General features: G+C 56.3%; 2 protein-coding genes across 2 annotated transcripts in view; one reads left to right on the forward strand and one right to left on the reverse strand.

The window, feature by feature from the left end:
* Window positions 1–2,671, reverse strand: part of ZDHHC19 (zinc finger DHHC-type palmitoyltransferase 19) — a 31,381-nt gene extending 28,710 nt beyond the window's left edge. Inside the window, exon 1 of the mRNA XM_060171014.1 lies at window positions 2,497–2,671. Coding sequence (XP_060026997.1) covers window positions 2,497–2,642 — 146 coding nt within the window. The 5' untranslated portion in view covers window positions 2,643–2,671. The remainder of the gene's footprint in view (window positions 1–2,496) is intronic.
* Window positions 2,672–5,368: 2,697 nt separating this feature from the next.
* The window catches only part of SLC51A (solute carrier family 51 member A), a 29,302-nt gene continuing 20,429 nt past the window's right edge, over window positions 5,369–14,241 (forward strand). Inside the window, exons 1-3 of the mRNA XM_060171015.1 lie at window positions 5,369–5,431; window positions 8,225–8,355; window positions 8,402–8,496. Coding sequence (XP_060026998.1) covers window positions 5,369–5,431; window positions 8,225–8,355; window positions 8,402–8,496 — 289 coding nt within the window. The remainder of the gene's footprint in view (window positions 5,432–8,224; window positions 8,356–8,401; window positions 8,497–14,241) is intronic.

Genomic DNA, 14,241 nt, shown 5'->3' on the forward strand with positions numbered 1-14,241 from the left:
ACTCACGACTTAGGACTCGGGACTCGGGACTCACAATAAGACTCAGGACTCACGACTTAGGACTCAGGACTCGAGACTCGGGACTCAGGACTCAGGACTCATGACAGGACTCAGAACTTGGGACTCAGGACTCAGGACTTAGGACTCGGGACTCACGACAGGACTCGGGACTCAGGACTCACGACAGGACTCAGGACTCGGGACTCAGGACTTAGGACTCGGGACTTGGGACTCACGACTTAGGACTCAGGACTCGGGACTCAGGATTCACGACAGGATTTAGGACTCAGGACTCAGGACTTAGGACTCGGGACTCGGGACTCACGACAGGACTCGGGACTCAGGACTCAGGACTCACAACAGGACTCGGGACTCAGGACTCAGGACTCGGGACTCAGGACAGGACTCGGGACTCACGACAGGACTCAGGACTTGGGACTTGGGACTCGGGACTCAGGACTTGGGACTGAGCTCCCCGACCCAGGGCAGGGGCAGGCCACATAGATCAAGGTCCATAACCTTAGTTAAAGCTTCCACAAATATCCAGGCTGGTGGGCCTGGTGGTGGTGCAGCGGGTCAAGCTCTCACAGGCGGTGAAGCGGGTCTGCAGGTGTCTGTCTTCCTCTCCCCCTCTCTGTCTTCCCCTCCTCTCTCCATTTCTCTCTGTCCTTACCCAACAACGGCAGAAACAACAAGAACAACAACAATGGAAAACGGCCTCCAGGAGCGGTGGATTCATAGTGCGGGCACCGAGCCCAGCGATAGCCCTGGAGGCAAAAGAGAGAGAGACCTGCTGCCCTGCTTCACCACTCACTAAGCTTTCCACCTACAAGTGGGGAGCAGGGCTCAAACCCAGGTCCTTGTGCGTGTTCATGTGTGCTCTCAACCAGCTGTGCCACCACCTAGCCCCTGATACTCTTTTAGAAGATTTACTTATTTACTATTGGATAGGGACAGCTAGAAATTGAGAGGGAAGGGGGAGGCGGAGAGAGAGAGGAAGAGAGAAAGGGAGAGGGAGAGGGAGAGGGAGAGGGAGAGGGAGAGGGAGAGAGGGAGAGAGAGGGAGAGAGGGAGAGGGAGGGAGAGAGGGAGAGGGAGGGAGAGAGGGAGAGGGAGAGAGGGGGAGAGGGAGAGAGGGAGAGGGAGAGAGGGAGAGGGAGAGGGAGAGGGAGAGAGAGGGAGAGGGAGAGGGAGAGGGAGAGGGAGAGAGAGGGAGAGGGAGAGGGAGAGGGAGAGGGAGAGGGAGAGGGAGAGAGAGGGAGAGGTAGAGGGAGAGGGAGGGGGAGGGGGAGAGGGAGAGGGAGAGGGAGAGAGGGAGAGGGAGAGAGAGGGAGAGAGGGAGAGGGAGAGGGAGAGGGAGAGGGAGAGGGAGAGGAGGAGGGAGAGGGGGAGAGGGAGAGAGAAAGGGAGAGGGAGAGAGAAAGGGAGAGGGAGAGAGAAAGGGAGAGGGAGAGAGGGAGAGAGAAAGGGAGAGGGAGGGGGAGAGGGAGAGGGAGAGGGAGGGGGAGAGGAGAGGGAGAGAGGGAGAGGGAGAGGGAGAGAGGGAGAGGGAGAGGGAGAGAGGGAGAGGGGGAGAGGGGGAGAGGGAGAGGGAGAGGGAGAGAGAGGGAGAGGGAAGAGGGAGGCGGAGAGAGAGAGGAAGAGAGAGAGGCAGAGGGAGAGGGAGAGGGAGACCTGCAGCCCTGCTGCCCTGCTTCACCACTCGCAAAGCTTTCAAACTTTCCCCCTGCAGGTGGGGACTGTGGGATGGAACTCTGGTCCTTGAGACTGTGACGTTGCACTCAGCCCCGCCACCGTCCAGCCCCCCTCTCTGCTTCTCTGCACCCCCCTTCTCTCTGAGTTCCTATCTCTGGCTAATAAATATCAATCAATAGAGGGCATGGTGACGGTGTGCTTGGTAGGATGCACACATCACAGTGCGCAAGGACCCTGGTTCAGTCCCCGGTGCCCACCTGCAGGAGGGAAGCTTCATGAGTGGTGAAGCAGGACTGCAGGAGTCTCTCTCTTTCTCTTTTCTAATATTTATTTATCTTCCCTTTTGTTGCCATTGTTTTTTATTGTTGTTATTGATGTCGTTTTTAGATAGGACAGAGAGAAATGGAGAGAGGGGGAGAGAAAGACAGACACCTGCAGACCTGCTTCACCACCTGGGAAGCGACTCCCCCGCAGGTGGGGAGCCGGGGGCTCGAACCGGGATCCTTCTGCCGGTCCCTGCGCTTTGTGCCACCTGCACTTAACCCACTGCGCCACCACCTGACTCCCCTCTCTTTCCCTCTTCACCTCCCCCTTTCCTCTCAATTTCTCTCTGTCCTATCAAAATAATGAATTCAAAAAGTAATAAAAAATGAATATCAATAAATACATAAACTGTCTCTAAGTTTTAAAACCACCGCCAGTGCTTGGGCCTGCTCTGCCTGACCCCTGCTCCCGAGTGCCCCTGGCCACCTCCCTCCTGTCTCTGTGTCAGGAGGCTGCTTGCTGGTGCAGGACACTCACGGGAAAGCAAAGAAGAGGCCGCTGAAGAGGACCAGCAGCACGACGTTGAAGGCGGCAAACAGGCTGGGCAGGACCCAGGGCAGCCGGACCCGCGGTGGGGCGCGGGGCCCCTTCACGAGGGGCACGGTGTCCTTTGAGAGCGGCATGGCCGGGCCTCCTGAGCCCCCGGGGGAGACCAGAGCCGGCGGGCCCCTTGCCCCTTTCTCGTTCCGGGAGCCCCAGGAGCCCCATGAGCACAGCAGCCTAGGAAGCCGCAGCCCGTCAGGAGAAGCAGGACCCACTGTGACCTCACAGAGGCCGAGGACCCTGGGGCCAGGGAGGCGCCAGCAGGTGTCTGGGCCGCCCGTCAGTGACAGCCCAGCAGCTGCCCCACAGCCCGCACCGCACCACACCCGCACCGGGCCTGCAGCGCTTAGCTCAGGGAACAGAGAAAGACCTGGACACGGGACCGGGAGTAGGACACCTGTTAACTGCACACGTTACGGTGCGCAAGGACCCAGGCTCAAGCCCCCGGTCCCCACCTGCAGGGGGAAAGCTTCACGAGGGGTGAAGCAGGGCTGCTCTCCCTCTCTATCTCCCCTTCCCTCTCAGTTTCTGGCTGTCTCTATCCAATACATAAATTAAAATATTTTTGGACTGGAGTCAGTGTATTGCACCAAAGTAAAAGACTGGGGTGGGGTTGGGAAAGGGTTCAAGTCCTGGAACCTAGTGGGGATTGTATTGTTTGTGGAAAACTGAGAAAACTTATTATGCATGTACAAACTATTATATTTATTGTCTACTGTAAAACATTAACACCAGGGCCAGGTGGTAACCCACCTGGTTGAGCGCACACATGACAGGGCACAAGGACCCAGGTTCAAGCCCCTGGTCCCCTCCTGCAGGGGGGAAGCTTCACGAGCGGTAAAGCAGGGCTGCAGGTGTCTCTCTGTCTCTCTCCCTCTCTATCTCCCCCTCCCCTCTCAATTTCTGGCTGTCTTTATCCAATAAATAAAGCTAATAAAAAATTAAATAAAACATCAACCCCTCAATAAAGATGAAAAAGAAAAAAATTAAGATATTTTAAAGAAAGAAAAGAAAGACATGATGGGGGAGGGAGCTGACACAGTGGCTCTGCAAAGAGACTCGTGTCTGAGCAAGACCGTCGGAGGAAAAATAAAAATGAATTTAAAAATAAAATAAAAAAGGACTCTCTTTCTCTCTCTCTCTTTTCCTAAAATATCGACGGCAAGCAGTCCACCAGCAGCAGAAGAGTCTGAGTGGCTGGTCCAGCCTGTGGGGTCTTGGCTCAGCTGTGGGTGGGCTGGCCGTGAGTCAGGGACACAGGCCGGGTGACCTGTGAGTCACAGTGGCCAGGACAGAGCCGCCTGGGACTTTCCGGTGCAGAGCCTTCTCTCACAACCCCCAGCCTGACAAGGAGCCCGTCCCCTGGAGACCCCGGAGCCTGCGGCCCACCGGGAGACTTGGCTCCAGGAGCCGGCCCAGCCTCCTCCCCTCCCACACCCTGTTCCTCAGCCGGCTGCCGCCTCCCCACCGCTGACTCTGTCCGGACAGGGCTTGGCAGAAGATCCTTAGAGCTGCAATCTGATGTAGGGGGTCCAAAGTTCAGGGTCTGGGCCAGGAAGCTCAAGGCCTCTGGACACAGGCGGCCTGGGAGGGAGCAGTCCCACAGCGGCGGCTGGCCAAGTTCCGTTAGCCTCTCTGCCAGGGCCAGCCCGGCCGGGGTCACTGACCCACTGGGGTTCGGTGCCCCCGTCTCGCGTGCGCTGGGAGGTCGCCGGGGCCCCTAGATTCCAGGACGGCTGCCAAGCCTGGACCTGCTGGACGTGCCCAGGTGGGAGCTGTGGGGAAGGTACGGGCACAGGGACCCCCAGCACGGAGCCCTCCTGGGCCACCCGGCAGCCCAGGTCAGTGGGTTTCTTTGGCATCTCCTCTTTGGCTCCCGTGACACAGACCCAGAACGTCACCCTGGCACAGGCGAGGCCACGAAGCAAACTCAGGACCTCGTGTTTTCAAGCCCGGCACTCAAGTCACGGCGCCACCTCCCAGGAGGCACTTTGTCTTTCATTCTTTCTTCTTAATACATTTTCTGTTATCTTTATTTATTGGATACAGACAGCCAGAGCGCACACATCACAGGGCACAAGGACCCGGGTTCGAGCCCCTGGTCCCCACCTGCAGAGGGAAGATTAGCAAGTGGTGAAGCTGGGCTGCAGGGGTCTCTGTGTCTCTCTCCCTCTCTACCTCCCCCTTTCTTCTGCAGATCTGGCTCTCTCTCTTTAATATTTTAATGTATTATTGGATAGAAACAGAAAAATTGAGAGAGGGAGAGAGAGAGACAGACACCTGCAGCCCTGCTCCAGCGCTCGTGAAACCTTCCCCCTGCAGGTGGGGACCAGGGGCTTGAACCCAGGTCCTTGTACATTGCATCATGTGCACTCAGCCAGGTGCACCACCAACCAACCCACTCCTCTTTTTTATTTTTTAAATATCTTTATCATTGGATAGAGACAGTCAGAAATTGTGAGGGAAGGAGGAGGTAGAGAAGGAGAGAGACAGACACCTGCACCACTCATGAAGCGTCCTCCCTGCAGGTGGGGACCGGGGGCTTGAACCCAGGTCCTTGCACATCATTCCATGAGCGCTCAGTCAGATGCTCCACCACCCAGCCCCAGGGCACTTTTTCTCGACAACAAAAATCTTCAGCTGCCCTCAGTAGAGCCCTGACGCAGGCCCCCTGCCTCTCGCCCCTTGGCCAGTGCCAGGAGGCACTGACATGGCCCCTCAGGCGCTGGTTCCTGCTCTGTAAACGGATGTGAAGGGGCTGCAGGCTGAGGTGGCGCTGGGAGCAGCACCCGCACTGCCTGAGCCCATGGACGCCAGCAGCCGTGGTGGCTGGGACTTTCTGGACGTCACCACAGAGCCGCGTCCCCAGGTGGGAGCGTCAGACTGCGTGTCTGGAGGCTGGGGCCTGACTTAGACCCGGGAGGTGTTTAGGTCTCTGCAGAGAGAGCAGCCGCCCAGTGTCCTGTCTCTAAGCCTGCAGGGCGGTGCTGCAGCCCATGGGGTGGCCCAGTGGTCACAGCTTAAGGGCCCTGAGTCCCAGGTGGATCCCCAGCATCGCGCGTGACAGAGCTTTGTGCTCTGTTATGACTCTCTCTCCTCTCCCACTCTCTCTGTCTCTCTCTCCTCTCCCTCTCTCTCTCCTCCCTTTCTCTCTCTCCTCTCTCTCCCCCTCCCCCTCATCATGTCAACAAATAGGGTCTTTGATCTGGTTAATCGCACATAGTACGAAGCGCAAGGACCCAGGTTCGAGCCCCACCTCCCCACCTGCAAGGGGTCCACTTCACAAGCAATGAAGCAGGTCTGCAGGTGTCTGTCTTTCTCTCCCCGACTTTATCTCCCCCTCCTCTCTCCATTTCTCTCTGTCCTGTGCAATAAAACGGAAACAGTGGTCACCAGGAGTAGTGGATTCCTATTGTCAGCACCGAGTCACAGCCATAACCTTGCAGGGAAAAAAAAAAAAAGATCTTTTGAAACAAACAAACAACAAAACTCTTAAGATCCCAGCAATTTGTCACAGCTTTTTTTTTTTTAATTTCTTTATTGGGGAAATTAATGTTTGACATTCAACAGTAAATATAATAGTCTGTACGTGCATAACATTTTTCAGCTTTCTGCAAAACAGTGCCACCCGCACGAGGCCCTCTGTCACCCTTCTTGCCACCCGCACGAGGCCCTCTGTCATCCTTCTTGCCACCCGCACGAGGCCCTCTGTCACCCTTCCTGCCACCCGCACGAGGCCCTCTGTCACCCTTCCTGCCACCCGCACGAGGCCCTCCGTCACCCTTCCTGCCACCCGCACGAGGCCCTCCGTCACCCTTCCTGCCACCCGCACGAGGCCCTCCGTCACCCTTCCTGCCACCCGCACGAGGCCCTCCGTCACCCTTCCTGCCACCCGCACGAGGCCCTCTGTCACCCTTCCTGCCACCCGCACGAGGCCCTCTGTCACCCTTCCTGCCACCCGCACGAGGCCCTCTGTCACCCTTCCTGCCACCCGCACGAGGCCCTCTGTCACCCTTCCTGCCACCCGCACGAGGCCCTCTGTCACCCTTCTTGCCACCCGCAGGAAGCCCTCTGTCATCCTTGGACCTGTGTCCTCCCCTCCACCCGCCCCAGAGTCTTTCACTTTGGTGCCATACGCCAGCTCCAGTCCAGGTTCTGCTTGTGTTGTCACTGCTTTCCAAGTCCTGTCACTACACCCAGAAGCCCAGTCAGCAAGCCGCCTCCTCCACACAGCCTCCTGCTTGCTGCGCCTCATCTGCTTTGGGCTATGGGGGCTGGGCTGGGCTTTGAGAGCCGCCCGCCCCGGCCTCTCTGGCTCCCCAGGTCCCGTCAGCACCACCAGTGCCGTCGAGGCCTCAGTCCAGGCCCCCTCTTTCCAGGGGGACAGAATTTGGAGGCCAGGGAGTATTTCTAAGAGGATCACTGTTCCTGGGGCCAGTGGGGGTGCACCTGGTTGAGCGCACACGTTACAGTGTGCAAGGACCCGGGTTCAAGCCCCTGATCCCCACCTGCAGGAGGGAAGCTTCACGAGGGGTGAAGCAGGGCTGCAGGTGTCTGTCTCTCTCCCTCTCTATCTCCCCCTTCCCTCTCAATTTCTCTCCATCTTTATCCAATAATAAATAAAGATAAAAGCAGAAGCAGATAACATTAGTGGTTCTGCAAAGAGACTCTCATGCCTGAGGCTCCTAAGTCCCAATTTCAATCCCCTGCACCGCCATAAGCCAGAGCTGAGTAGTGCTCTGGTAAAAATTAATTAATTAAAATAAAACACTGTCCCAGTGGTGCCATGGCCCTGGGTCTGACACACCGAGGAGAATGTAGACTTGGGGAGGGGCAATGGAGAGTCCTCTGTGGCAGGGGAGGAGGGCCACACCTAGGGAGGGGCAGGAGGGGGGCCGGGGCACTGGGCCAGCTGAGAGGATCAAACTCCTCAGGGTGAAATCACTTCCAGGAGGCCCAGGGGGGAGAGACCGGGGAGGCTCCACCTCCTCTAGGAAAAGCCAGCCCGCCAGCCCCTCCCGGCTCCTCAGTGCCTTCCCTGCAGCCTGAGAGGAGAAGACCATGGAGCCGGGCAGGATTCCGATAAAGCTTGACCCCAGGTGAGTGAGGCCGGCAGGCCCTGACCCGGAGCCGGTTGCTAAGCAACTGACTATCTCTGCAGCTGTGTCTCCCTGCCAGGTGCCTGGACTCCTAGTGTCAGGAGGAGGCAACACTGACAGCTGTCTGTCTGTCTGTCTGTCTGTCTGTCTGTCTGTCTGGCTGGCTGGCTGGCTGGCTGTCCCCAAGGGACACTGAGAGAGGAGGTGGAGCCAGAGAGTGACCCCTCCGAGCCCCGGCTTTACCTCCAAACACATGGAAAGTCCCAGAGCCGTGGGGCCCCAGACCATTTGGGTTCCACTGCAAGTACTGTGAGTCCCCTGGAAGGCCCTGCCCTCCCTCTCTCTCTGAATGTTTTTATTTATCATCGGATAGAGACACAGAGAAACTGAGAGGGAGACAGGAGAGGAGGAGAGGCAGACAGACGCCCACCGCCCTGCGCCGCCACTCGTGAAGCTCCCCCCTGCAGGTGGGGACCAGGGGCTCGAACCTGGGTCCTTGAGCACTGTAAGGTGTGCGCTCAACCAGGTGCGCCTGGTCCTGAACTCTCTCCCTCCCGCGGAAGCCGGGAGAACGTGTGCGGAGAAAGGGCTCCTCGGGCACCGGTGTCAGCCTGCCCGAGACCCGCGTGGGTGGCAGCCTGCTCTCCAGCCTTCCCAACAAACTCCCCAAGCCCGGGGTCGCCATCGGCGCCAAGTCCTCCCTCCACCCCAGTTCTCCTCTCAGGCTGGTGTCTCTGCAGGTACACGGCTGGCTTTCTGGAAGTGCTGAGAGCCAACTACGGTGTTCCCTCTGACTGCTTCTCCCACGCCCCCTCTGCCGCCCAGCTTCTGAGAGGTGAGTCGGCCCGTCTCCCCAGGGCCCAGAAAGGAGGCGAGTGAGGCTGCCTGCAGGAGAAGCGGAGGAGAGGGGCCCGGGGTGCAGAGCTGGGGCAGCGGGTCTGCCTTGGCTGGGGCCTGGGAGAGGCCTGAGGAGCCGACAGGGGCTGGGGGCGCGGCCGCAGAAAGCACCCTGCATGCTGGGGAGGCCAGAGAGCCGTGACTGCCGTGACTGTCGTGGAGGCTTCTGATCTTCTGATATTTTTACTAGTGATTTCATGATTACCAAGATTGTGAGGTCACAGGGGTACAATGCACACAGTTCCCACCACCAGAGTTCTGTGTCCCTTCCCCTCCACTGAAGATTCCCTATTCATTTTGTAGATTATTAATTGTATTTATTTATTTGATAGAGACAGCAAGAAACCGAGTGGAAGAAGTAGAGAGGGAGAGAGACAGACGGACACCTGCAGCCCTGCTTCACCACTTGTGAAGCTTTCTTCCTGCAGGTGGGGACAGGGACTTGAACCTGGGTCCTTGTGCACTGTAGTGTGAGTGCTTAACCAGGTGGGCCACCGCCCATCCCCTACTCCCCTGTTCTTTATCTCTCTGGGAGGATGGACCCAAATTCTCTATGGGGAGCAGCAGGTGGGAGTTCTGGCTTCTGTCATTGCTTCTCCGCTGGACATGGGTGTTGGCAGGTGGACCCACACCCCCAGCCTGTGTCTGTCTGTCCCTAGTGGGGCAGGGCTCTGGGGAGGGGAGGCTCCAGGACACATGGTGAGGGTGTCTGCCCAGGGAGGGCAGGGTGGCATCATGGCAGTGTCTGTGAGTTGGTGACTGAAAGGCAGTGAGACATAAAGCAGATCCTGGAGGGTTTTTTTTCTTCTTCTTCAGACCCCAAGGCCACCCAGGCACTCAAGATGGTACTCAGACTCTTCAAAGTCCTTCAGACCCCTGGAGGCCTGTCCCACAGCCTGTGTCACTCTAGAATGGTTGCTATTCGTCGTGCTTTTGCCTTTGCTTTTTAGGTAAGAGGCAGCGAGAGGTCACAGCACTGAGGCTCCTTCAGCGCAGCAGAAGCTGAGTTTGGACGTGGGTGCTGCCGGTGGCAGAGCAGCACACTGTTCAGGAGCTGTTTCTCTCTTTTCTAATATTGATTTAGAAATTTTTGTTGCCCTTGTTGTTTTATTGTTGTAGTTGTTATTATTGTCATTATTGTTGTCGTCATTGTTGGAAGGACAGAGAGAAATGGAGAGAGGAGGGGAAGACAGAGAGGGGGAGAGAAAGACAGACACCTGCAGACCTGCTTCACCGCCTGTGAAGCGACTCCCCTGCAGGTGGGGAGCCGGGAGCTCGAACCGGGGTCCTTATGCCGGTCCTTGTGTTTTGCGCCACCTGCACTTAACCCACTGCACCACCACCCGACTCCCTCAGACGAGCTATTTTGCCAACCCACAAACATTGTCCTTAAAACTTAGATGAACCTGGGAGTCGGGCTGTAGTGCAGCCGTTAAATGTAGGTGGCGCAAAGCATAAGGACCGGCATAAGGATCTCAGGTTCAAGCCCCTGGCTCCCCACCTGCAGGGGGAAAAGCTTCACGAGTGGTGAAGAAGGGCTGTGGGTGTCTCTCTGTCTCTCTGTCTCTGTCTCTCTCTCTCTCTCTCTCTATATATATATATATATATATATATATCCCACTCCCCTCTTGGTTTCTCTCTGTCTCTACCCAACTAATAAATAAACAACAACAATAAAAGAAAGTGAAGGCAGGGAAGCTATGTATAGCCTGAGCTGTCAAGCTCATGCCCTGACACCTGAGGTCATGGGTTCGGTTCCCAACAAGTGCAAACACAGCATCAATGGCTAAGTGGTGCTTCACCTAGTGTATTTTCAGAAAGGGGCTTACACCCAGTGCATCTCGTTGCTCTGCGGTGGAAGACGACCTGGGCAGGCAGGGCACGCTTAGTGCTTCTCCCGACACCAACAGGGTGAAGTCTCTCTGCACGGCAGTGGCCAGTGTGCAATGGCCGCGTGCCTGCGCGTGTGCTGTGGTGCCCAGCCTCGTGTCCCATGCTGCTCCAGAGCAGCCGTCCACTGCCAGAGAGTCTAGAGAGGCCTTGGCGTTGCTCTGTGGTGCAGGGCAACAGGCAGCAGTGTACAGGCCCGGAATCTTGTTCTGGTGCAGCCCGTGGAGAGTCGCTCTCACACATGGTGACAAGTCTCTCACACACAGTGAGTCTCTCACACACAGCGAGTCTTTCTCACACACAGCGAGTCTCTCACACACAGCGAGTCTCTCACACAGCGAGTCTCTCACACACAGTGAGTCTCTCACACACAGCGAGTCTCTCACACACAGTGAGTCTCTCACACACAGCGAGTCTCTCACACACAGTGAGTCTTTCTCACACACAGCGAGTCTTTCTCACACACAGCAAGTATTTCTCACACAACGCAAGTCTCTCACACACAGTGAGTCTCTCACACACAGTGAGTCTCTCACACACAGTGAGTCTCTCACACACAGTGAGTCTCTCACACACAGCCAGTCTCTCACACACAGTGAGTCTCTCACACACAGCGAGTCTCTCATGCACAGAGAGTCTTTCTCACGCACAGCGAGTCTTTCTCACACACAGTGAGTCTCTCACACACAGCGAGTCTTTCTCACACACAGCGAGTCTCTCACACACAGTGAGTCTCTCACACACAGCCAGTCTCTCACACACAGTGAGTCTCTCACACACAGCGAGTCTCTCATGCACAGAGAGTCTTTCTCACGCACAGCGAGTCTTTCTCACACACAGTGAGTCTCTCACACACAGCAAGTCTTTCTCACACACAGCGAGTCTCTCACACACAGTGAGTCTCTCACACACAGCGAGTCTCTCACACACAGTGAGTCTTTCTCACACACAGCGAGTCTCTCACACACAGTGAGTCTTTCTCACACACAGCGAGTCTCTCACACACAGTGAGTCTTTCTCACACACAGTGAGTCTCTCACACACAGCGAGTCTTTCTCACACACAGCGAGTCTCTCACACACAGTGAGTCTCTCACACACAGTGAGTCTCTCACACACAGCCAGTCTCTCACACACAGTCTTTCTCACACACAGCGAGTCTCTCACACAGAGAGTCTTTCTCACATCTTTCTCACACACAGTGAGTCTCACATACAGTGAGTCTCACACACAGCTAGTCTCTCACACACAGTGAGACTTTCTCACACATAGTGAGTCTCACACAGTGAGTCTCTCACACACAGTGAGTCTCAAACACAGCGAGTCTTTCTCTCACACAGTGAGTCTCACACACAGTGAGTCTCTCACACACAGCAAGTCTTTCTCACACACAGTGAGTCTCTCACACACAGTGAGTCTCAAACACAGCGAGTCTTTCTCTCACACAGTGAGTCTCACACACAGTGAGTCTCTCACACACAGTGAGTCTCACACACAGCGAGTCTCACACACAGCGAGTCTTTCTCACACACAGTGAGTCTTTCTCACACACAGCGAGTCTTTCTCTCACACAGTGAGTCTCACACAACGCAAGTCTCTCACACAGAGTGAGTCTCACACACAGCGAGTCTCTCACACACAGTGAGTCTTTCTCACACACAGTGAGTCTCACACACAGTGAGTCTCACACACACAGTGAGTCTTTCTCACACACAGTGAGTCTTTCTCTCACACAGTGAGTCTCACACAACGCAAGTCTCTCACACACAGTGAGTCTCACACACAGTGAGTCTCACACACAGTGAGTCTTTCTCACACACAGTGAGTCTCTCACACACAGTGAGTCTCACACAACACAAGTCTCTCACACACAGTGAGTCTCACACACAGTGAGTCTCACACACAGTGAGTCTTTCTCACACACAGTGAGTCTCTCACACACAGTGAGTCTCACACACAGTGAGTCTCACACACAGTGAGTCTTTCTCACACACAGTGAGTCTCTCACACACAGTGAGTCTCACACACAGTGAGTCTCTCACACACAGTGAGTCTCACACACAGTGAGTCTCTCACACACAGTGAGTCTCACACACAGTGAGTCTTTCTCACACACAGTGAGTCTCACACACAGTGAGTCTCTCACACACAGTGAGTCTTTCTCACACACAGTGAGTCTCTCACACACAGTGAGTCTCACACACAGTGAGTCTTTCTCACACACAGTGAGTCTTTCTCACACACAGTGAGTCTCTCACACACAGTGAGTCTCACACACAGTGAGTCTCTCACACACAGTGAGTCTTTCTCACACACAGTGAGTCTCTCACACACAGTGAGTCTCACACACAGTGAGTCTTTCTCACACACAGCGAGTCTCTCACACACAGTGAGTCTCACACATAATGACTCTTTCTCATACCTGGTGGCGAGTTACTCACATGCTGAGTGCTGAGTCTTTCCCACAGAAGCTTTCCCTCAGAGTCAGTGTTGTCCCACCCACGAAGACCTTTTGCGCTCGCTATCTAGCGACGATTTGTCACCACTCGAGGGGCTGCCCTCACCGAGTCGCTGAGGCCGGGCTGGTGCTAAACCCTTGTTGCCCGAGAGAGCCCCCCGGAGGAGGCCTGTCTGGACCAGTGTCCAGGCTGAGCACGGCCGTCCTTCCACACGACGCTGTGTGTCTGGAAGCGCGGGCTGCGCCGCAGGGAGGCCCTCAGTGCAGGCCGACTTGCCCGGTGCGGCTGCCGGGGACTCAGAGCCGGTGCGGCCAGGACCGGCTGCAGGCCCCCAGACACTGAGGCGGATCTGGCAGGGTCTCGGCCTGAAGGTGGGGAGGGTGGGGCCGGATGGCGGCGCGCCTGGTTGAGCCACAAGCTACAGCGCACAAGGACCCGGGTTTGAGCCCCCGGTCCCCACCCGCAGGGGGAAGCTTCAAGTGGTGAAGCAGCGCTGCAGGTGTCTGTCTGTCTGTCTGTCTCCCTGTCTCCCTTTCCCTCTCCTCTCGATTTCTGGCTGTCTGTACAGTAACTGAAGATAATCAGAATAATTTAAAGGGGAGGGAACTGAAGAGCTTGTGAAATGGCCTCCCTGGGTACTCACTGCCTTGCCTTGTGCACGGCCCAGGATCGAGCCCAGCCCCAGTGCACTGAAAGGAGTTTTCTTTTTGTTGTTGTTGTTGTTGTGAATGGCATAACTGTTTATTTACTGCATTTTCTTGCCCTTGTTGTTTTATTGTCGTAGTTATTATTATTGTTGTTATGATGCCATCGTTGTTGGATAGGACAGAGAGAAATGGAGAGAGGAGGGCAAGACAGAGAGAGGGAGAGAAAGACAGACACCTGCAGACCTGCTTCACCGCCTGGGAAGCGACTCCCCTGCAGGTGGGGAGCCGGAGGCTCGAACCAGGATCCTTACGCTGGTCCTTGCGCTTTGCGCCACCTGCGCTTAACCCGCTGCGCCACCGCCCGACTCCCTTGAAAGAGGTTTTCATGCTGGACTGTCTTTCATTCTCTGCCTCTGTCTCTCTGCCTCTAGTGAAGAGAGAGACTGTGAGCAGGTGAGGGGGCCTGCTGACTGTGAGCAGGTGAGGGGGGCCTGCTGACTGTGTGCAGGTGAGGGGGTCTGCTGACTGTGTGCAGGTGAGGGGGCCTGCTGACTGTGAGCAGGTGAGGGGGCCTGCTGACTGTGAGCAGGTGAGGGGTCTGCTGACTGTGTGCAGGTGAGGGGGCCTGCTGACTGTGTGCAGGTGAGGGGGCCTGCTGACTGTGAGCAGGTGAGGGGGACCTGCTGAC

Source organism: Erinaceus europaeus, chromosome 14 (assembly GCF_950295315.1).
Source record: "Erinaceus europaeus chromosome 14, mEriEur2.1, whole genome shotgun sequence".
Taxonomy (NCBI): Eukaryota; Metazoa; Chordata; class Mammalia; order Eulipotyphla; family Erinaceidae; genus Erinaceus; species Erinaceus europaeus.